At 38.8% G+C, this 21,423-nt stretch overlaps 4 protein-coding genes, 1 long non-coding RNA gene and 1 other non-coding gene across 7 annotated transcripts; 3 read left to right on the top strand and 3 right to left on the bottom strand.

The window, feature by feature from the left end:
• Window positions 1-1,564: 1,564 nt before the first annotated feature.
• On the top strand, window positions 1,565-1,636 carry Trnat-ugu (transfer RNA threonine (anticodon UGU)). The gene has a single exon. It is a non-coding gene; the product is annotated as a tRNA-Thr (tRNA).
• Window positions 1,637-7,288: 5,652 nt separating this feature from the next.
• LOC132784884 (uncharacterized) lies at window positions 7,289-8,351 on the top strand. Of its 2 annotated transcripts, none has more exons than XR_009632292.1 (2): window positions 7,289-7,570; window positions 8,077-8,351. It is a non-coding gene; the product is annotated as an uncharacterized LOC132784884 (long non-coding RNA). The 2 variants fall into 2 exon arrangements; XR_009632291.1 differs by having other exon boundaries at window positions 7,289-7,532.
• On the bottom strand, window positions 8,335-13,080 carry LOC132784881 (conserved oligomeric Golgi complex subunit 1). Its single transcript, XM_060790772.1, has 5 exons — window positions 12,880-13,080; window positions 12,117-12,805; window positions 11,003-12,060; window positions 10,291-10,947; window positions 8,335-8,833 (listed from the first exon to the last, which is right to left on the bottom strand). Exons 1-5 carry the CDS (start codon window positions 13,011-13,013, stop codon window positions 8,711-8,713), a joined length of 2,661 nt encoding a protein of 886 aa, XP_060646755.1. The 5' UTR covers window positions 13,014-13,080; the 3' UTR covers window positions 8,335-8,710.
• Window positions 13,081-13,268: 188 nt separating this feature from the next.
• On the bottom strand, window positions 13,269-14,912 carry LOC132784882 (short-chain specific acyl-CoA dehydrogenase, mitochondrial). The gene is made up of 3 exons (XM_060790773.1): window positions 14,793-14,912; window positions 14,508-14,735; window positions 13,269-14,453 (listed from the first exon to the last, which is right to left on the bottom strand). Exons 1-3 carry the CDS (start codon window positions 14,827-14,829, stop codon window positions 13,480-13,482), a joined length of 1,239 nt encoding a protein of 412 aa, XP_060646756.1. The 5' UTR covers window positions 14,830-14,912; the 3' UTR covers window positions 13,269-13,479.
• A 1,889-nt stretch (window positions 14,913-16,801) lies between these two features.
• LOC132786811 (uncharacterized) lies at window positions 16,802-18,465 on the top strand. Its single transcript, XM_060793474.1, has 5 exons — window positions 16,802-17,080; window positions 17,138-17,619; window positions 17,685-17,765; window positions 17,826-17,843; window positions 17,901-18,465. Exons 1-5 carry the CDS (start codon window positions 16,897-16,899, stop codon window positions 18,342-18,344), a joined length of 1,209 nt encoding a protein of 402 aa, XP_060649457.1. The 5' UTR covers window positions 16,802-16,896; the 3' UTR covers window positions 18,345-18,465.
• Window positions 18,466-18,476: 11 nt separating this feature from the next.
• Window positions 18,477-19,408, bottom strand: LOC132783916 (chymotrypsin-1). The gene is made up of 3 exons (XM_060789227.1): window positions 19,342-19,408; window positions 18,697-19,289; window positions 18,477-18,638 (listed from the first exon to the last, which is right to left on the bottom strand). Exons 1-3 carry the CDS (start codon window positions 19,406-19,408, stop codon window positions 18,477-18,479), a joined length of 822 nt encoding a protein of 273 aa, XP_060645210.1.
• Window positions 19,409-21,423: the final 2,015 nt, after the last annotated feature.

The following is a 21,423-nucleotide window of genomic DNA, read 5'->3' on the forward strand; positions in this document are numbered from 1 at the left end:
CCAGACTGTTTTCCCACGAACATTGCACTTTTAATAACTTGCATAAAAGTTTTATGTCTCCCGTTGCATGTTCGAAAAAGTTTGCGTGTGTTTGGCACTTGAAAAAGTTTGCAGAGCCCGCGAGTTGCCCGGCAGGAAAAAAAGGTGGAGGGAGGAGGGGTTAAATCCGAGCTATGCAAAACAAAATCGCTGGAAAATAATCGCATCAAGTATTTAAACTGACATTAAAAATATTGAAAAACTCGATAAATACTTGTTAAGTTTTCGCTTCTGGCAATGCTGCTGCTGCTGCTGTTACCGCTGTTGATGCTGATTATCCGCGACGGTTGAGCAACTTCCAAAAAAAAGGTGTCCAGAGAAATCGCTCCTTAGCCGCCGTTTAACGCTACGTATACGTGATGTTGCTATTTTTTAAGTACATCCAAATTGTTTTTAACTTTCAATTGGCACTCGGCACGAATAGTACTCGACAGTAGGTACATTTTTAATGCATATCGATAGACAACTTGGAAAGTAGTTCTGGGAGTGTTTCATATAAAAAGTAAACATGAAGTTCATGCTTTTAACTAATAATGTTCGGAATGAATGAAATTGTCTTATTAGCGGATGGCAGTTCACTTATCTAGTTATCAATCAATCATCTACCGCACTTTTGATTGCATTTCAATGCTCGGTGTCAGGTGGAAGCACTTAAGTGACGCTTAGAACTGCATCCAGAACTGTCGTCGTGGCATTTGCATTTATCGATATCACACAATTTCATTACACTAATTAAATTCACTTTGCAATTACTTTCGCTGGCAACGAGGTGAAGTCATCACCACATTTGTCAATTTGTGTAAGCTATTCATCCCCTCAAGCGCTGCTCGGTCTGACAACATTCGCATGCAACAGGCGAAATTGATATGCCAAAATGCTGCAAATGGCTCTTATACTCTGTCAGCGACTCTGACAGAGTTAATGGAAAGTTCTGTGTGCAGCAGGTGCCAACATTAGCAAGATATTCCCCTACAGCCAATTGATTTGCCAATTTACCAAACAAACATTCGCCTCACTGCCTCACGCAATTACACATCAATTGAGACGAACAATGGGAAACAGAGCAACTGAAAGTAGCAGACATAGAGATAGAGAGAGTGAGAGGGAGACTAGAGGACAGGCAGCTGCCAGAAGCAGGACACAAATGTTGCCAATAAAACATTTTATCGAGCAGCTTAATTATGCTTAAACATCAGCATGGAACAAAGAGATAATTTGCTCTACATTTTACATTACCTGAAGCTGTAAACAAGATTTTAATTGAAGCACGGAAGAGCAAGCAAATGCTGTAAAACTATATTTTCTCAAACTAAGATAAGGAATACAATGTATATTTATCATCAACAAACTGACATAGGAAAACGTAAGTTATCATTGAGTAATATTCATTACATACTATACATGTATAGTTTAGTATGTCTGACAAGACAGTCTCAACTCTTATCGAACTAAGTAATTGAATTCAGTTTGTTCTTCTCAAACAAACTCAACATTTTCTTTCAGAACTTCACCTGCAGCTTCGAGAGCCTTCTTAGCTCAGTGGCAGAGCGCTGGTCTTGTAAACCAGAGGCCGTGAGTTCAATCCTCACAGGAGGCAATTAGAGGAGAACATACTTTTTTATTTGATAAGCATTCAATGAATACGAAATAGAGAATAGAGCCCAAGATATGTTATGTGTGGATCATTTAGCCAAGTCTGCAATAAGCTAATACTTGACTTGGTTGGTGATGCACATTCCACAGCCCAACTTAAGAGGGGGAAGAAGGGAATGCCTTTGGTAAGAACACGACAAGTCAATTGGCAGACAGTGCAACAATTTGCTGTCGTAATGGTAGCTGGAAATGCGCTTAGGGCCAAGCATTGAGTGCATGCAATAATTTGTGATGCCGAATTCCATTGACATTCGCTTGGGCTGGGCTTGGGCTTGGTTCGATGACTGCACCGCTCTGTGGGAAGCATGCTCTGCCCGGGGGCAGACAAGCATCCGGCGTATCCTTTGCTACAGTCACACACACATACACATACACAGACTATAAGCCTCTCCCTTACTTCTGATTCTGTGTCGAGCAAAAGTCGAGTCCTCCTTCCGTATCGTTCATATTCACAGTTCATAAAATTGAACAAAGGGGCGGAGGAGAAAGGGAGGAGTATATATAGTATGTTGGGCTCAGCAAATCGAAATAAAAATTTATGTGCACATGTTTGAATTTATTGCCCCCGTCATTGGCTTGGCATAGGGACACAGGGATATGCTCAAATTCCTTCCCTCTCCCATTCGCTCCCTTCGAAACAGATAGAGATTCAAAGGCACTCGAGTGCTGCGTTTGCGTGTGTAAATGTTATTCAATCAAATGTGAAATCATATGAACGATTGCATTCCACTCATAAACATTTTATTTACCTTTAATTTCGTGAGAAGCGCCTTTTGTGACGCCCCGTGATTTAATGTGATTTTCCCCGTTTAGGTGTGTGTGTGTGTGTGTGTCCACACACCCCATTGAGACATCCGACAGTTTTTAACATGTGTCAGTATTATAGGTTGGCGTTGCGCGCTTTTCCCCAATTGTTGAATTGAACGCGTACGATTTTTATGACTAAATAAAATGTTTTTATACCCATCGTTTTCGCTCCTCTCCCGAAGGCACTTTTTACTTATAGGATACCCGTAGAGCTGTGAAGCTTCCCTATTTTGACACTTCTTTGGTTTATTGACCCAAAATGCCAATTTATGTTTACCCAGCGACGAATTGTATTGCTACAGATCTGCACATATGAACTTGAAAGTGCTTGCTCATAAATAAACTCTCACAGTATTGGAATGTGATTTATGAGATTATATATATATACCAATAAAGCATGTTCCGCTTTAATCAAAAGTGAGCTTCCCAATTTTATTATTTATACTCACGTCAAGGACAATCAATGAATAAATGTTGTCAAACTTTGATAATAGATTTCGAAAATTCACTTATTTTCGAAAGGTAAAATTTATTGGTATTTTAAACAATTTAATCAAAAAAGATTTAATTGTTATTAAACTTCCTCAATTTATTCACAGTTGACATTCGTTCGATCTTTATTAAAGCTTCTTTAACATTAATTCTTAACATAAATGTTTTTGTTTAAGGAAAACAGACGAGTAGGATTAAATGATTAATAATTTATTATAAATGTTGACTGATTGTCTGAATATTTATATTTAAATACCCGACAGTCCAAAGTTAAGATTAGTTACATTGCAATATCCAATTACTTGGCTTATCCGATTCAGTGCTAAGCTCGTGAATGCAACAAAGAGTTTGCAGCATTTTCAGCCAGACTAAGTAAAAGAAAAACGCAGTAACATATTGTCAGAATTTCCATTACAGCCCGGAGTCCTTTGGAATAATCTACCAATGCAATTGAATAGCTTTGGTTTCGGTTTCCTTTTTTACTCACTCTTTCAATGCCATTGATATTTTTTCTTTTTCGTGTTTTTCTTTTTTTTTTCATTTTGATTTTGCGGCTGACGAAAAAGTTGTTGAAGCGAACCTTTATTTAAATACCCCAGCCAAAAGTTTTCTCAAGATATTTGCAAACATCTGTTTCCTCGTTGCCTGCTTGCAAAAGTAGCCCGCTTACCTTCTTTCTGCCACTGCCACATTCAAGTTGCAGCTCAGAGAACGTGAAGCAAACGCAAGTGATGAGCTTGCAATGCGGTTTTCAGCGATGTACCCCATTTTCAATATTCAACTTTGAATTTTCCGAGTTTATTGGCTATGAATACGGTACACTTTTCAGGTAAATTGATCTAAAATATGGATAATTCTCTGGTGAAAATGTCGCGTGCAACACTATTTAGAGTGCAAAAAACATAGACCAATACATTTTTTATTTTTAAATAAAGATGTATCTTATAGCTTTTGATTATTACTTTAAATTGAGCTACAAATAATTTAGGAATTATTTTCCGTTTGAAGAAATTTCATAAATGAACGAATTCGTACTGAAAACATAAAATTAACGAATTTATAGTGTAAAAAGATCAATATTATATAATGCTAGAGCTATAAGAATAACCTTTACTTATTCTTAACATTTTTTTCAGTTTATGTTTTTTTTTTTCATTGTAAAGCGCGACACTTTTGTATTATTATTAATATAGAGCAAGATACATAACTGTTATATGTTAAGCTTTCTTTATTAATTTATTGCAGTGTATTAGCTTACTCGACTAGTTTATGCAACTTCAACCATTTCCTAATGGCATGAATATTACATTTTCTATTTAGTTGGGTGCCTGTTGTTACTGACCGTTGTTCGATTCGGGGCTTCCTTTTTACAATTTTCTTTCTCGTTTTATTCCTTTTGAGGCAGTAACGTGTAGCTGCAGTGATTTTGTCGCAGTGTACTCGGCTTCCTTTTGAGTCTGTGTCAGTTGCTCTTATAATAGCTAACTAGCCTTAGCTACCATGTATTTTGGTGTGCTTAGGTTTTGTACGCAGCTCCTTCTGTCTGTCTGTCCATCAGTCCGGCGTGCTACCCGTCTGGCTGTCGTTGTGATTGTCTGTTTGTCCATCTGTCTGTCTGTCCAAATGCAAGTTATTCGCATTCTTGTCCGCTGCTTTCAGCTGTCCCACCTTTATAGCTGGTGTGTTATTATGGTGCCAGCTTTTAGCCTTCGTTTTTCCTTTTTTTAGGTTTTCTTTTTAACTTTTACTGTAGCTGCACACAAGTTTTTCATTTGTAATTCAAGATGTCAGTCAACTGGGAGAACCAAAACTTAATTAAAGTTCCGCTCTTTTCCTGTGCCCAGTGCTGCACTCACTCAGCTCAGCTCGACTCGACGCAACTCAGTTCGCAGTTCAGTTCAGCTCGAAACTACGCCCTCAGTTCATTCCTCTTCTCCTTTTCTCAGTGTCTATCTGTCTGTCTTTGCTCTTTATGTTTGTATGTGTGTATTAAAGTTGGAGGAGTGAGATTGGTCTTGATGGCGTTTATCTTTTGGCTGCAAGTATTGCTGCACCTGCTGCAAATGGTCGAGGAATGCGACTTTGTAGCCCAGTTGCCATTCGCCTTAGATGCCCTTTTATTCTTTTCCTTTTTCCTTATCCCCCTTACCTCAACATGTTGCATGTGTGTAATTTTATGAGCTTATTTTATACTTTTCACTTCTAATTTGTTTTTATGTTCATTGCTTATGTGCTATGAACAGATTTCAACTTGTTGAATTAACAAACTACGATTCAAGTCTAGTCTCTAGTCTCTAGTCCGCAATCTCGAATCTCGAGTCGAGCACTCAACTCACCTGGGCTAAGAGAAATAAAATTCTCTTTTGGTCAGGACATTGAGTGTACTTAAGGTAAATACGCCAGCCATTAGATGGCACAATTTTCTCTACATTCTTCATATCGGTTTCACTTAGAGTTGACCGAAAAAAATATCACATTTAATTAGCTGAGCTGACCCTCAAAGCTGACAGGACTGAGAAAGGCCACAGAGTGGTCAGCAGCTGTGCCCCCATTCATTAGGTATGCATTAAGTTTACTATCCTCATTCAGATACCAGTGCACAGGCGTCAAAGCCAGAGAAACTTGATAACTCATCTAATTAGCATATGAAGAAAATCAGAAAGCGTACTCCACACATATCATCTGTCCCTTTCAAAATACATAATTCGTTGAAACTCATGCACGTGGAAAATTTATAAAACTGCTCGTCTCCTGGCAAAAAGTTGTCATGTAAATTTAATTGAATGACTTCTACATACGAACGAGCAAAATTTGTCAGTTTGTTCAAGGAATATTCAACAAGGATGCCGTATTTATTTGGTACAGAAACGAAGCGTATACGTAACATGTTTCAACATTAAATATAGAAAATAAATTTAAAGTTGCTTAAATTTCATACCGGATCCAAATAAATGCAAAACAATGCGGTATTATTCTTATAATATAGCAAATTAATATACCGCAACAATACTAAAAAATACCGTAGGCTACATTTGGTATATTGATATTGCACTGTATTACAAATATACCATATGAATAATAACTAACACCCGTAGCAAGTAAGCGTTTTCTGCCAAGCAAAAGTATTTCTAAAATAACTTTTAAAATTTGAATCGCAACAAAATTTTCAGGCACCAGTGTATGTACCAAAAAATCACGACTAGTATCTTCAATGACTATTATTATATTTTTTCAATTTGCAGGGGCGGAAGTGAGCGTTGCAAAAATTTTAGACAAACTTGATTTACTTAGAAGCATAGGAAGTGTTGTCTCTGATATCTGGGTATTCATACCGATGGACAGACTTGGCTATATCGTTTCGGCTGTTGACGAATATATTCCTTCTGCGTACTGCATACATTTCCTGTCAACACCAAGTTATAATACCCTTTTACCATATGGTATTCATTCATTTCATCCATTATCAAATTAATGAAATTACGCACAGTAATTTAGGTTGCAGTGTAACCTAAGTATGCTTTACACTAATTGTAGAAACTATTGCTTTGTACTTTAGATTTTTACATTTCTTAAGTTTGGTCTGCAATTCTTTTAAATATAAGCAAAGTTGAATGCGGACGTGAATGTCTAAGATCTAATCTATCTAACTTCATCATTGTCTTTATACCACAGTACCGTCAATTTGCTATTTATAGTAGCATAAAAATATGCCAAATATGCTTGCAGCATTTAGCAATGCACTGTCAATCGCACAGCGGACCCAATTAACAAGAAATGCACTTTAAATTCAATATTACGTATACGCACGTCATTAAAATACATGCGTGAATTATATTATATTCTCTGGCGGTTTGTATTGCTTTCTTCTATCCAACACTTGCCTTCACTGTATTTGGATTTCATTTTCATTACGCGACGAAGGTGAGCACAAAACCAGAAGAATTTTCCATTGTCAATGCCATTGCCATCGAAAGAAAGGAATAGAAAACAGGGAAATGCCAAAAACCAAAATACCAAATACAAAACATTACAGAATAATCCAATGCCCGACAAGAGCACACAATGCATCGACAAAGAGAGTGCCCAGAGGTTGAGAACAGGCGGGGTGAGCAGGGGGAAAAGGGGTCGATAGCTAAATCAGTTAAGAGAGCTGTTGGCCATGGCCATTGTGGCTGCTTTGGCGTCCGGCCGAGGTCTAGACGCGTCTCATTCTTTCACCTCCCACCCCGTCCATTGGCCAACGGCCTTTGGATGATTCGCCATTCTCTGGTGCTTTCGTATTGTTTCGTGAATTTTGTTTTGGTTCTATGGTTTATTACGCTTTGCTCTGGCTTGTGAAATTATTTATGCATTTTGTTTTGCAGTCAGCGTTTATTAGTTGCAATTTGCTTGCGGCCAAAGTTGTTCGCCAGCAAGTAGTCAAACGAATTAAATAATTTACTACAAAAGAAATTGATAAAATGGGCAAAAACAAAGGCGGAGGAGGTGGTGGAGGAGGTGGCGGTGGAGGTTCTGCTGGCGGAGGCGGTGGGGGCGGCAATGTAAGCAATATTTGTGTTATGCAACTCGCGTTTTAATTGTGAGTCTAAAATTGCCATTATAAATTTAGAAACACTCTATAATATAGCACACAAATGCCCAAACACAAGTAAAGGCTATTTCTATCATTGAATAATTTCACAATATCACTTAACATTAATCGAAAGTTAAACAACATAATAACGAAAGTGATTGACACAAGTTACAATTGTTAAATACGATAATAATTATTGTACATTAATTGTTCAGATTGAAATTGTTTAGATTCCGACAGATTGAAATTCTCGTTAAAACTGACAGCATGATATAAATAAGAAAGTATCTTGGCATGAACAATTATTATTAAAAGTTACGTCAAACAAAATATAGAGTATAGAGAGTTAGTTATTTAGAAAACTCCTTCTCTCCGAGCCTTTAGTATGGACTTTTTCCATTTGTTATACTCGAGTTAGTTATAAATATTACTTGTCCTTATTCTTAATAAGCGTTTCTCATTATTTACTCTTTCACTGAATTGTAATCCTTTTTTGCGCTCTCTGTCAACAGAAAAAAGGTAGCAACGCCAGCGGCTCAGGTGGTGGAGGCGGTGGCGGTGGCAAAAAACAAAGCAGTTGCTGACAAAGGTGGAGCAAAGAAAGGACAGGAGCAAAAGGCAGCTGCAGGAGGTGGAGGCGGAGGTGGTAAAAAAGGAGGAAAAAAATAGCGAACAGACGACATCAAAGCGCATTAAATTACAATTTTAAGAATAAATATATATTTGCAACTATACATATGTATATCCTAAGTCGAAAAGATATATTAAATAACATGATTTTTAAGTATTATTTATGCATTTATGCATTTTGGTGTGTTGCAATGAATGTTGTATTTGTTTCTGGGAAACCACAACGAAAGTGGTCTTGATAAGTCGATACTTTTGTGTACATAGTAGAGAAAGTTACTTTTTTAAATTTAAATGAAGCATTTTGAATGCATGTTATTTATATTAATATGCACTCACACACGCACACTAGCAAATTGAATTTTTAGCACAATTCCCCGTTGGCTGTTGCCATTACACATCTGATTACACATGAGGCTGCAGTGGCTCCCTGCTCTTCCGGCTGGCTGCGCGCGGGAGCGAGCTTTTCCTACTTCACTGGCCACTTTATTAGGCTCATCTGCTTTGGCGGGATGCTCTCTATCGAAACCACTCCTGGGACATGCCAAAGAATGAGGCGGCACTCGACTTCGATTTGCTGCCATCATTTTTGCGTGTTGTCGGCTTACGCGTTGGAGTTGTTGCTGTTGTTGTTGTTGTCGGCTGTTTAGGGAAGAAGAGATATATGTGTTATTAATTAACTGGTAATTTTAGTGATTAATCTATTAATTTGCAGACGCAGCGAGATTTATGAGCAGCACAACAGAATGAAACAAAATAACAATAACAACAGCGGGTATCGGCATAATTAGAGTTCGATTTATAACCTCACAGCAAATCGCAACTAATTGCCAAAACATGCGGCTAACTGCGATCAAATAACCGACAAAGTCAGTGGCAATAAATTAACATTTGCTTTGCGATTTCATTTCAATAATGGCCAATTCATTAATTAGCATTTGAGGCATTCATGATGACCACACACACACACCCCGAAGCACATACACACTCGCACACTCTTGGAATGAGAAGTGCTCTTACTCTCGTCCAGTTGAAAGTTTAGGTTTCAGATTCGCTTGCGGCTGGTCGACGACTTTTCTGTTGCACACTGGAAATTGCCACAGCATCTAATTAGAATTTATTTTTAACCAATTTGGTTTATTTATTGCCAACGAGCAAATTCAAACTCTTGTAATTAAAAGCAGTTTTAGATGCAAGTCACTTCAAGCACTTTCATTAAAAACATTAATAAAAATTAATAGATTGCTGCATTTGAAGATAGCCTATCAATTATTGGGTGTATATTAGTAGCTATTTTTAACTTGTTTTTATTGTGGTTTTTAGTTCTCATAAAAAAAATTAAAAACAATTTATTTAAATGCATTTATTAAGAGATTGTTATTGAATTTAATTGAATTTCGACGTATTTATATTTCTTTCGCGAATTTATGTGACAATCTGTTCTTTGTCAATTCTTTATTTGCCAATAAAGTAATAACTAAAAACAAGACGACTTTCTTGATTAAGATAGGGTCACCTCAAAAGAGATTTTTCTTTAAAACATCATTAAAATAAATTTAATGAAAAAAGTTTTTGCGTAAACACGTTATTACGATAAAAATTCTTAATAAATTATTATATGACTAAATGAAGTCGACTATCTTATATCGATGCTTTGAAGTTTTATAGTGGCAGTGCAAATGGTTCGTGTCTTAGCTAGTACTTCTTTAATCGAACTGCAGAAAGCAGTGTATAGCAAGCAGTTCATCTATTGCTTTATCAAAACATCTATTAATATTATTTAATATTCGCTTTTTCTTATTCTTTCATGCCTATAAAATAATTAGTATTAACAATAACGCGCATGCAATAAATATACAAATAAAAATAGAAACAAAAGTTAAATATTCAAATAAATTTCCTACCAAAATATGCAAAGGAAGAGACTATTTCAAACTACAATTCAAAGAGATCCTATAAAAGAAATATGTGTTGTATAATTTATAAATTATAGAAAAATAGTAGTTTAATTTAATTCTAAACATCCTTTCTCGATCATAGCAATAAATACCTTTAGATTATTTCATATTAAGGAATTTACAAGGAATTTGTTGACTTACCTTGTCCGCCTCAAGTGCAAGGCTTTTTCGTTCCACATGAGCAGCTCCTGTTGCCGCCAGAGGCATAACAATTGGCAATAATGGAAACCAAAGCGATGTAGATCCCGTAGAACTCAGGCAGAGCACATTCGGATCAGCTTCATGTGACAGACCAACATTAGTTGCTCCTTGCGCATTTGCCAGAGGCGGTGTGAGGACTCCCAACTCGCCATGCAATCGTGCCGACGAATTTGTGACGTGGATAGTAATGTGTTCGGCAAACAATTCAAAGTCAAATGGGTCGATGCAATCACGCAGTGTGCGTTGAAGAGTGTGAAAATGCTCGTATAGCGAACGCTCCTCGCGACTAACGCCAAAGACGCGCTCCAGAAACTTCAGATCGAAGTACAGCTGCAAGGCTATATTTTGACTATTCTTGGTGCACTCTGAGGCAGCCAGTTCTTCATAGTGGCTTAAGAGTTGTGTCAGCAGCTTGTTGTTAAAGGCCTGCAGCACCTTGGAAGGCAATGTCTGGGGCACTGCGATGTTGAGAGCTTCGATCAACTGGTGCAAATACGTTTGTAACGAGAGACGTGGCTGATTGGGAATGCGAATAGTTGACTGCACATTCTGATCGTGCTCCTCATCGCGCTGCTCGATAGTCTGTGTCTGCCAGAGCTAAAATGAAGGTTTCTTTATATATTTACGCATTCTTTAAAGGCTGCAGACTTACCGGAAAATCACGCAAAACAACATCGTGTGTAATTGTGCGCGGAAGCTTTTCAGCACAACTGAGAGAGGAGAGCACGTCATCCACGATGAGCTGCCACATCTTAAACACTTCCTCTTCGATCATCAAACAAATTCGTTGCCAATGCTCTATGCCAGCTGATGTTAGATTGCCAGCCCATTGACGCCAACTGGCGGGTTGGCAGAAGCACAGCTTAAGGTTGGGACATAGCTCGACCAAAGCCAGCGTAATGCGCAATGCTTGCAACAACGCCTGTCGCTCCTGCAGCTGCAACATTTTGAGTTTACTCAAATAGTCGGTGATTTGCTGCTGCGCCGTTTCACGCAGGAAATTGATGAGAGTCAGTTTGTCCTCGGCCCGCGATGTCTGTTCCTGTAGCAATACATTCAGTTCCTGCACAATCCCACCTAGTTGCGAATCAAACTGGGAGCAGAGTTCAATGGTTGCCCGATCATAGCCTTTGGTGCGATTCGCTAGACGCTTGGGTTGATCACTCAGCGCAGCAGCCAAACTGAGTGGCAAATCATCATTTTGCTCGCGCCATATTTGCTGTGCTGCTGATGCATTACTTGAGTTCACTAAGCTGACCACTTGCTCATAAGTCTGCTGCATGGCGCTTGCCCAACTGCTGCGCACAATCTCGCGCACTCGAGCATTGATCAACGGCATGTATTTGATTCTATAAAAATCCAGTTGTGCCTGTGGCAGCTTCAGTTGCTGCTCCAAGTCAGCGTAGGTTTTTTTGGCTGTTTCGCTGGCTGCCAACTTAATGTCTTGTATAGTCTGCATGTTGCTGACCAGCGCAAAGATTTCCTGCAACTGCTGGGCAGCCAATCCATCAATCTTGGCCATCCACTGGCGCAATGCTTCGCCCAGCTGCTCGGGCAACAGTTGTGGTATATCGAATTGCGGCCTATAGCCGGATATGATGTCAGGCAACAGAGGAGCCAATTGCCGCTCACTGCTGTCCATGCGTGTGATGGAAGGTGGCGCAATAGTCGCCGCACACTCTGCCAAGCGTGTGAAGAGCAAACCATTGGCTGTGGAGCAGAAGGATTTTAGAAAGTACTCCAAATTGAGTTCCGATTGTGCTTACCGAGTAGACACTTGTCCAGCAATTTGATGGTGCCATTGAGTATATTCAAGCTTGCCAGAATACGCTCCTTGACACGCCTAGGCTTGTCGTCACTGTGCAGCGAGTTAACAAATGCTGTGGCACGCAGGTTGAGAAAGGTCTGCAGTACTTGGCCCAATTCACATTTGTCCAGCAGCAGAAGACTCTGCATGCAATCCACTGCCATCTCGGCAGTGAGATTCTCCCGTTCGAGCACAGCAATCACAGTCTGCTTGATGGTCACGTGAAAGGGTCGCAGAATCTCCCATTGCTTGCGTGCCACAGGCAGCTGTTGCATTAACTCGTTTTTCGCATCCAACTGCAATCCAGTGCTGATGTGACGACTGAACAAGAACAGTTCAGTGGCTGCGTAGAACTCCTCGTTGTCGAGGTGTGTCCAAATCAACTCGGGCAAGCTGCTCAGCAGCTTGATCTGAACCATGGTGCTGTAGTAGTTCTTTAACTGCTTGCTGGCACTTCGCTGCTGCAGCACCTCAGTTGACGATGCGGAAATCGGAGTTGCTGCCACAGTTTTGAAACCCAACAGCTGCTGCTCGTTGAGACTTTGGCAGTTGGCTTGAACACAGTGCACCTGTTCAATTAGTGTGCCGGCCGAGGACTGCATGGCGGCTATTGTATCAGCTGCCTTCAGAAGATCCCGATAGCGTTCTCTACAAATTCAATTGTTTATTTGTCGTGTTGGCCTCGAAGTCTTAATGTGCCACATCATTGACGTGCAACTTACCCGACCATGGTACGCAACTCCTCTCGCTTGTTCTCGACAACAGTTTGAATCTTCTTTTGCACTGTGTCGATTTCGAGCACGCTGTGCTGCTCGAAGAGTGCGTCCACATTTAGTTGCAGTAAATCGACACTCATATTTATTTTTTACAAATTCTTATAGTTGTCATCATCTGTTTACGGCTTGCATTAACATACAAATAACTAAACTGTTACTGTTAGTTCGTTTGCTGTGGTGGCAAGCCGATTAATCGTATTTGGTATTTAAATACCAGCAGCACACAATATATAATACATTTATAGTATTTACGAGCCAGAAGAATTGTTTACAATTGTCAATTAATATTCTTAATGAAATTCTAAAGAACACTCAAAGCACTAAAATTGCATAGACAATTACAATATGTTTAAAATTACGCGCCTGTTTTTTCTCTTTTCAGAAATATACGAATATACCATACGAAATTTATTTTGGTATATTTCGAAATTGCGGGCACATCGCAAAACAGCTGTTGAATCTTTAGCATTTTATCTTTAGTGGATACACAAGTAATCTAATATTCAAAATGTGTATAAATTATTTCAGCATGAAAATATTTATTGACTAGTTGGAAATGCTATTCAAAACGCAGTTGGCAATCACAATCCTCTGTATTTCAGAAGTTCCCTCATAAATTTCCGTTACGCGGGCATTTCGATAGTAAAGCTCAGCCGGAAGATCCGTCGTATAACCCATGCCACCCAATATTTGGATGCACTGATGGGCACAGAACGTGGCTGTTTCCGAAGCGTGTAACTTTGCCATTGCCGCCTCCTTAGTAATTACCATTCCGTTGTCTTTCAGCCAAGCAGCTCGCCAAGTCAACAATCGAGCAGTCTCCACCCGCAATGCCATATCAGCAATCTTCTGCTGGATCATTTGCAGGCGAGACAAACGTTGCCCGAAGGCAACACGTTTATCAGCGTAGTCGGTGGCCAACTCAAGGGCAGCTTGAGCAATACCCGTAGCCTGTGCAGCAATGCCAATGCGTCCGCAGTCCAGGGATTCCATGGCGATTTTAAAGCCGCTGCCAGGAGCACCAAGCACTTGGGACTGCGGCACAGCGACATCGTCAAGCGTAAGCTGACATGTGGATGTTGCACGCATACCCATCTTACTCTCCTTTTTGGATATGGCAAGCCCGGAAACGTTTTTGTCAGTTAGAAATGCTGTGATTCCTTTATGCTTCAGCGATTTATCAATAGTTGCAAAAATGATGCCACCACTCGCTTCTTTCGAATTTGATATCCATGCTTTGGTGCCATTTAACAGATATGCACCATCGTCACTCAATTTGGCCGTTGAGCTAGCGGCACCTGCATCGGATCCGTTGCCTGGCTCAGAAAGTGCATAAAAGGCAATGTGCTCACCTTGGGTGTAGGGAACGAGGAACTGTTGCTTCTGCTGCTCTGTGCCGTGTTGTTGCACCGCACCCAAGTACAGATTGTTCACACCCATCACAATGGATACGGCTGCATCGCCTCGAGCCACCTCCTCCATGCCTATGGCATACGCCTGGTAATCCAGTCCTGTACCACCTGTAATCGGGCAAGTCGTAAGCATGCTCAGTGTGACTATTCTCTAATGCTCACCGTACTCCTCTTGTATGACCACTGACATCAGTCCCATCTCGCCCAGACGTCGCACCTGCTCCGCCGGGTAAAGCTCTTCGCGATCATGACGCCTTGCATGGGGAGCGAGTTCCGCATTCGCGAAGTCGCGACAGCTCTTTTGTAATATCTGGTGTGTTTCCGAGAGCGCTGCTAAGCAAGCTATACCTCTGGATTTGGCTTTGGCTCTGAATAAGCTGGTTCGTTGACCTGGGAAGCGATTAGAGTGAGCAATAAATTATAAAGCTTAGTGAACTTGGTGTTTACTGCACAGCGTCCAAGCGTTTCTGCTCAGCTTCTGCATTTCGTTAAAGCTCTACACGTCGCTGATGATCAATGCGCTAAAGCTTTCGCCGTCTACCTGCCAAAAAGGTTCGTCGCACACTACAAACTGAAGGCGATTGAAATCGACAACTTTTATATGCAGCGCGAAAGCTCTGGCGTCAACTAGCGCCAGAGGCGCAGCTACTTTGGGGTCAGCCTGCAACTTTTATTATTATTTTTTAAAGGTTTTACACAACAGAGTTTTTAGTAGTAGTGTCGTGTTATACAGAAAAAATATTTCTGTATTTGCATTACGTAAACAATATCGCAAGGGAAATTCATATCCACTTTAATAACCTTTTAAGCGACGCCTCTGTATGGCTTGGCATGCACGCTTTGCTCATTAAAGTTTTGCATAGTATCAAATTCTGCGTATTGAGCTTTTTTATACCCTGGGAGACTGGAAATTAAAAGGGAGTGTACGTTGATGAGACAGGATTATGAACATTTATTTATTATCGACTAATATACTTAGAAATTGTGCACATAATTATTGTTGTGAGCTAATTTCTGCGTTAAAAACTTAGTGAATTTTTTGGTAATCATGTTGAATAAATATTAATTATTCATGTATTTAAAAAGGGGGTATTTTATAGTCAGGCAAAGAACGAATGTAGCAGTGAAGGTGTTTAAAGGGTCAGCAGCAGAAATGAAAAGCGGCTCATCGCTTTTCGGAAATCGTCGATAAAAATTTTTGCAATTCAAATTCAAGTACGACTTTTAAAAAATTCACTTTCGTAAAGAAAGGCATGCGGAATACAACACACCCACTTTTAGCTTATACATATATACCATTCATTTTAAACATCTAGTATACTAAATTTAGTAACTAAGTGAATGTATGTTACTTCGTTGTATCTTTTGTATATCTTTTCCTTACTAGCCGCAACGAAACTCCTAGAATAATATTTTTTGCCATTTAAGCTCTTGTTGGACCCTATCTATACAAGCGGAAGACATGCCGACTTTATGAAGTAGACAAGGTTCCTATGGGCTTTTCAATTTTCGAAGTAAAATTTCTCTTCCATATGTAAATTTTAGGTATAATTGCTTAAAAAAGTATAAAATCTAAGAAATACTTAAGATTTTATTGTTCTTTAGAAGTGAGAACAAGTGACAAAACACCCGGGAACATTATCCTAATAATTTAACAATTTTATTAGTAAATACACATTATTTTAGATTGTTTTAGAGTTTAGATAGATAGATGCATAGTGGTTAGAACGGTTGGAATCACGTCTCACACTAATCAGCATACAACCATGAGGGACACTTTTTAAATGCAACAATCCAACCTTCTATTACCTCATTCTGGTCCATTACAAAGCTTCGGATTGTTTTGTCGTCACTCCAAATTGGCCAAGATGGCATCCGATCCTTTAGATAGGACTACCCTCCCAGACGATTTTAAAAGAAAATGATTACAGAAACCACAGTAAGGCTATTATCTGAGGTGCAAAGCTAGTGAGTAGGAGTACTTAGAAATAAATGAAAATAAATATTAAATTTGACATTATTGTATATTAATATTATGGATACTCACTTCCGCTATCTGTAAGGAACATCCACTAAACGCATCATTATTAATTTTGGGCTTTACAAAATTTGGAAAATTGTTTTAATTCCGTTAAGTTGAAACATTTCTTAGTGAGTTTTAATTATCATTTACTGTTAGTTTGCGGATCGACTAACAAAAATTTAACGATTAACCACTCATTCGTCTTTTCTTCAATTTGCTTAAATGGTTAAATATCCAATTTATAAGACATTAAGTGATTGAAGATAACTTGAGTAGGAAGTAGGATATTTCTCCAAACTAGCCCTTGCGCTATGTGATTATAGTTCACTCAGAATGTCGATTATAGAACGCATTTTCTAACAAAAAAAATTATGTGAACCAAGTAGACGGTATTTATTTATGTCAATAATATATGTATATTTAAAGTTAAGAATAATTCGTAGATAGTACAGCTGCTGCAGCAAATAGTTTCTAATTATTTTATCTGGTTTACAACTGTCATTTCGAGAACAATTTTAATAAATCAACATGAACTATCTTATACAACGCGGCAAGGTTCGCCAACAGGCTATCGGTGTTCCTGAAGGTCTGCCCGAGTTGTTATCAGATATAACTCGCGAGGTGTTAAGATGTCAACCAACTAAAGAGTGTCTCTGTCAGTTCATCATAGACTATTTGCATTCGGTCATTGTAACGCGGGAGAAGGCAATGGGTGAGCTATATTATATGCATATCGAGCAAGAAAACATTTCTTAAAACTGCTGTGCAGTTGCAAGGAGCATATTGGATCGTGCACTTCGTCAAGTGGACAGCATCATATCGGACTTGTGTGTTTGCGATCTAACCAAAGAAAAATCCGATATGATGAGTCAGGTTTTGGAGGATTGTTTCCGAAATTTCTTAGAGAAGCGTAGATGTGAAATGCGGCGCGACAAGAAAGCCATTCAATTTGCAGATGTCGACATGCTTGAGGAGTTGATACAGAAATGCGGTTTCTCAGAGGAGGAACTGGACAAATCACGACCAACAATTGAGAGCGCCTATAAGCGTTTTGTTGACGCCTATATGGCTGCTGCTGTCGACACCAAGGGCACCGAGATACTCTACCAGTATTTCCGCGATCGTGAACTAAAGCGAATTGAAATATTGATCCAAAAAAAAAAAGCGGCTACTACCATCCAGGCTGCTTGGCGTGGCTATGCAGTCCGGAGGACGTTGGCTCAGCATGTCTGCACGTGCATTTGCACTCTGGTAATCCTTGCAAGGATATTCAAAATAACTCTTTTTTGATGTCTGATTAATGTACATTCCTACAGGATAACAAAGATGAGGAGGAAGCTAAACAACGGGAAGCTGCTGCTCGTACTATACAGCGGTTCTTTAAGAAAATGCTTTTAGTAAGTTGTATCTGTTATTAATTGATAAACTATTTATATTAACCTTTATTTTATATTCAGCGGCAATCAATTAAACCGGTAAGTAAACTGCTTCTTTTTACATATTTGAGGTATTTTAAGTTTTCTGTTCATTAGATGGGTGATCCGTGTGAGGAAAAAGAAACTCCGAGAGATAGCATATCAGCAGCTGCTGGTGCCCCAACTGGACCTCCAACGGAAACTATTGCTGCAACTGTTGATGAAACTGAGGCGACAAAAATAAAGATAGCTGATGAAGACGCCACTGCAATCTCAACAGACGAAGCTTCGCCTGCAGCTGCTGAAGAGACGCCACCAGCAGATGCCGGCGAGGTTAAGCAAGAAGTTACACAAGATGAAGCTCCCATAGAAACTGTCACGATTGAAGAATCTCATGAGACACAACCTCCTACTGAGGTTGAAACATCCGCAGAGCAGCCTCCGCCAACTGAAGAAGCGGTAGCACCAGAACCTCCAGCTGAAAACGCAGAGCCGCCAGCAGCTGCCGAAGAGCCCGCTGCAGAAGCCACCGAAGAAGCTCCGCCTGCCGCAGAATCATAAATGGAACGTTGTTTTTAATGTTATAACTTTTAATCGCTCATATAAGTTTGTGATCTTCTGCTTGTAAATTAGTTTAACGTGTAATTCAATATGTGAATGAATAGAATATGTTATATTCAGAGTATCAGACTTTTAAGCATCAACACGTTCTTGCAGCCAATCGCTAAAGGTTGAAACTCTCGTGTAGACATCGGGCGAGACAAAGAGACCGCAAACCACCAATCCATAGGAGACCACACCCACTTGCTTAATTTCTCCGTTGTCGTTTCGTACTAAGGGGCCTCCAGAGTCACCCTAGAAATATCGCAATGATGTTAGATGATCCCTCTAAAGTTTTAATGTATTTACTCACCGAACAAGCCCCTCTAAACGGTCCCCGTGCACAAATCTCAGTTTCTGTGACGCTATCCATGCCACTTGCTCTGCACAGATCATTTGAAATTGTGTGATAGCTCATGCGCTGCAATGTATTTGGATAATTGACATTGTCGAAGAATGGGAATGGTACAGGCAATCTTAAGCCCCAACCGGTCAGAGTAACTGGAACACCACCGCCCACAAACTGTTTATCATTGAATGCTATAAGACCCACAGAAACATTATTAAAGACCAGCGGTGGTTGTATTGTTAAAACAGCAATATCGCTCGTTTCCAGCTCTTTGTAGTTCGGATGTATGGCATAGGACACCACCTGAGACCGCTGTCCGCCCCGCTCATCCAGATTTCTAATACCCGCCACCACCGACATCCGTGAAGCATTGAGTCCCTCACAGCAATGAGCTGCTGTCAATATGCGATCGGATGCTATTATGGAACCGCCACAGAAATGCGTGTAACCACCACGTGTTGAATACTGCATCGAGACCTGGTAGGGCACAAATTCTCCGACTGGCACATCCGAGCCACCTACAATTCGGCTGGGTGTGTAGCCACTTGGCTGTCGAGCTGTGGAAGATTTAATGTAATTATGAAAAGTAATTCCTTTTTAGTAGCTTACAATTGAGTCGCGCCTTGACAACAACCAACCACAGTGTTGTCAGAAAAAGCAATTGAATGAGACCCATGTCACTTTCCTAGTGACTTAAACTGATGCTATGCATCAGTCTAAATAGTATTTGGCGTGACCCTCATTCCACAAAATTTACATAGATATCGCAACTCGCTAAAGTTATGCCATTAATTTTGATCTTGAAATTCAAATATGTAATGAGCGTTTATGGCGGTAATTGGAATAAGCTCCCAACCACCAGTAAGTGAGTATTTGTATTTTATTCATAGTTTTGTGGAGGGCCAACATTATATTATATATAGTGCAGAATATTTGTATTAAATTACTTGTATAATAAACCATCTTTATGGAAGTCGTCTTCCCTTGATGAAGCGAACACATTCGTAGCACATTCCTTAACCCCTTAGACCTCAACATTACTTGTGAGCAACTGCCGTTTTTCATTAAACAATACTAAGCGTTTATTTTATTTACGACCACAAAATGTTATTTAAAAATATGCGTTGATATGTTTGGTCTAAGTGACAGCATTTGCATTTGACTAACATTTTTAGTGTAAATTTATAAGCTTTTTGAGAAATTGAATCTTGAAAAAATTTAAATGAAAACTTGTTATAATCGGGGTTAACTTTACAGCTTTAACAATTACTTGAAATAGTTTTGAATAAGAAACTATTAATGATTTATAAATCTGCAAAGTTGATATCAGCTAAACTGATGGGCGTGGCGAAAAGATTACGTATAAAAAAAGTGCATATCACAGAGTAAAAGTTAGGGTCTCTGTTTTTACGTTTATTAAAAATATTCTAGCTCTTTAACAATTATTATTAGCTAGATGATGACATTTATAAACTAATGATAATTTAAAATGCAAAGAATTTTGACCTTTATTGGAATATTGAGACTAGTTTGCATTCGATTTTGGTTTGACATAACACTTTCGCTATGATCTTACTTTTATCAGATTGAAAACTCTAATTTCATTCTGACTTGCTTCTTTATGTGGGTTAATGTGTGGATTCAATTCAAGAATAATGTGATTCATGGATCATTTTGGCAATCTACCTGTGATAAAAATCAATTCGACCATTCAGAAGTTAACAAAAGCATTTTGTTCTCTTCTGTCACCTGAATCGTGCTGATGAATCAATAAACATCTATTCAAATTAGTAAAAATTAGTATACATTTTATTCTAGCTCAAACTAGTAAATTTAGGTAGATCTTATGCTTTGAATAATGTATGGTTGTAAGAATTTGAATTTAATTTAAAGATCGCAGAATATTATGTAATAATTATTGTAGGTTAAGATAGGAATTTACCAAAAAACAGTTACTTACAGATATAAACTATAACGGAAACATTCAGCGGTGAATTAACAAATGAGTGTTTTTTAAGACTATTCAAATTGGTAGAGTGAACACATTACAAAAACTCCTTGGGTTATGTTTTCTTACAAATACATATTCTATCATCGGAAAGCAAAGTTAATATTGAATATTTTGCAAGTGCTATGTTATATTTTTGTAAGTAACTTCAATTATGTCAGTTATTCATTAGTGCAATAAACTTAAGTCGTTCTGATGTAAGTTCATGATTTATTGCTTGCCTAAAATTAGGTTTTTATGCTGTATTAATTTTATGGTTTTTATTGAATAGCTTTGACCTTCAATTTAATAGAAAATTTTATCAGTTTACTTGCCGATTTATATTAGAAATTTATTTACTATTATCTACCAAAACTTAAATTCCTGTTTTCTGGATATGTCAATAGAAGGCGCCTACGCGTCTTTTGTTAAACCAATAAACATATATTCTTCATTTTTCGTCTTATTCATCATAGAGAATATAAAGTAGCTTTTTAAAGATCCGTCAGTAGCATTTGCATACTATTTTGACTTCATAAAAATGATCTTAAATGTGTCTCCCATGCTGATTAAAAGAATTTTGCAAAAGTTGACCCACATTCTGCAGTAATTTGATTCTCATAATCGCGGCACTTGCCAACCGTGCTTTGAGGAGGACTATAACCAGTTTAGTCATATTTCAGCTTGTCATTGCGATCAAGATT

The sequence above is a fragment of the Drosophila nasuta genome, chromosome 2R, assembly GCF_023558535.2.
Source record: "Drosophila nasuta strain 15112-1781.00 chromosome 2R, ASM2355853v1, whole genome shotgun sequence".
Lineage (NCBI taxonomy): Eukaryota > Metazoa > Arthropoda > Insecta > Diptera > Drosophilidae > Drosophila > Drosophila nasuta.

Excerpts from the sequence above, each read along its gene's own strand:
- LOC132784881 (XM_060790772.1), bottom strand. The coding sequence starts at position 13,013 with ATGAGTGTCGATTTACTGCAACTAAATGTGGACGCACTCTTCGAGCAG. Across the intron at positions 10,948-11,002 it reads TTGTTTTGCGTGATTTTCCG|CTCTGGCAGACACAGACTAT; the intron begins GTAAGTCTGCAG and ends CCTTCATTTTAG. Across the intron at positions 8,834-10,290 it reads TTGCACTTGAGGCGGACAAG|CCGACAACAACAACAACAGC; the intron begins GTAAGTCAACAA and ends TTCCCTAAACAG.
- LOC132784882 (XM_060790773.1), bottom strand. The coding sequence starts at position 14,829 with ATGCAGAAGCTGAGCAGAAACGCTTGGACGCTGTGCA. Across the intron at positions 14,736-14,792 it reads AAACGCTTGGACGCTGTGCA|GTCAACGAACCAGCTTATTC; the intron begins GTAAACACCAAG and ends ATCGCTTCCCAG. Across the intron at positions 14,454-14,507 it reads GGTCATACAAGAGGAGTACG|GTGGTACAGGACTGGATTAC; the intron begins GTGAGCATTAGA and ends GCCCGATTACAG.
- LOC132786811 (XM_060793474.1), top strand. The coding sequence starts at position 16,897 with ATGAACTATCTTATACAACGCGGCAAGGTTCGCCAACAGGCTATCGGT. Across the intron at positions 17,081-17,137 it reads AACGCGGGAGAAGGCAATGG|TTGCAAGGAGCATATTGGAT; the intron begins GTGAGCTATATT and ends ACTGCTGTGCAG. Across the intron at positions 17,620-17,684 it reads GCACGTGCATTTGCACTCTG|GATAACAAAGATGAGGAGGA; the intron begins GTAATCCTTGCA and ends ACATTCCTACAG.
- LOC132783916 (XM_060789227.1), bottom strand. The coding sequence starts at position 19,408 with ATGGGTCTCATTCAATTGCTTTTTCTGACAACACTGTGGTTGGTTGTT. Across the intron at positions 19,290-19,341 it reads TGTCAAGGCGCGACTCAATT|CTCGACAGCCAAGTGGCTAC; the intron begins GTAAGCTACTAA and ends AATCTTCCACAG. Across the intron at positions 18,639-18,696 it reads CGTTTAGAGGGGCTTGTTCG|GGTGACTCTGGAGGCCCCTT; the intron begins GTGAGTAAATAC and ends CGATATTTCTAG.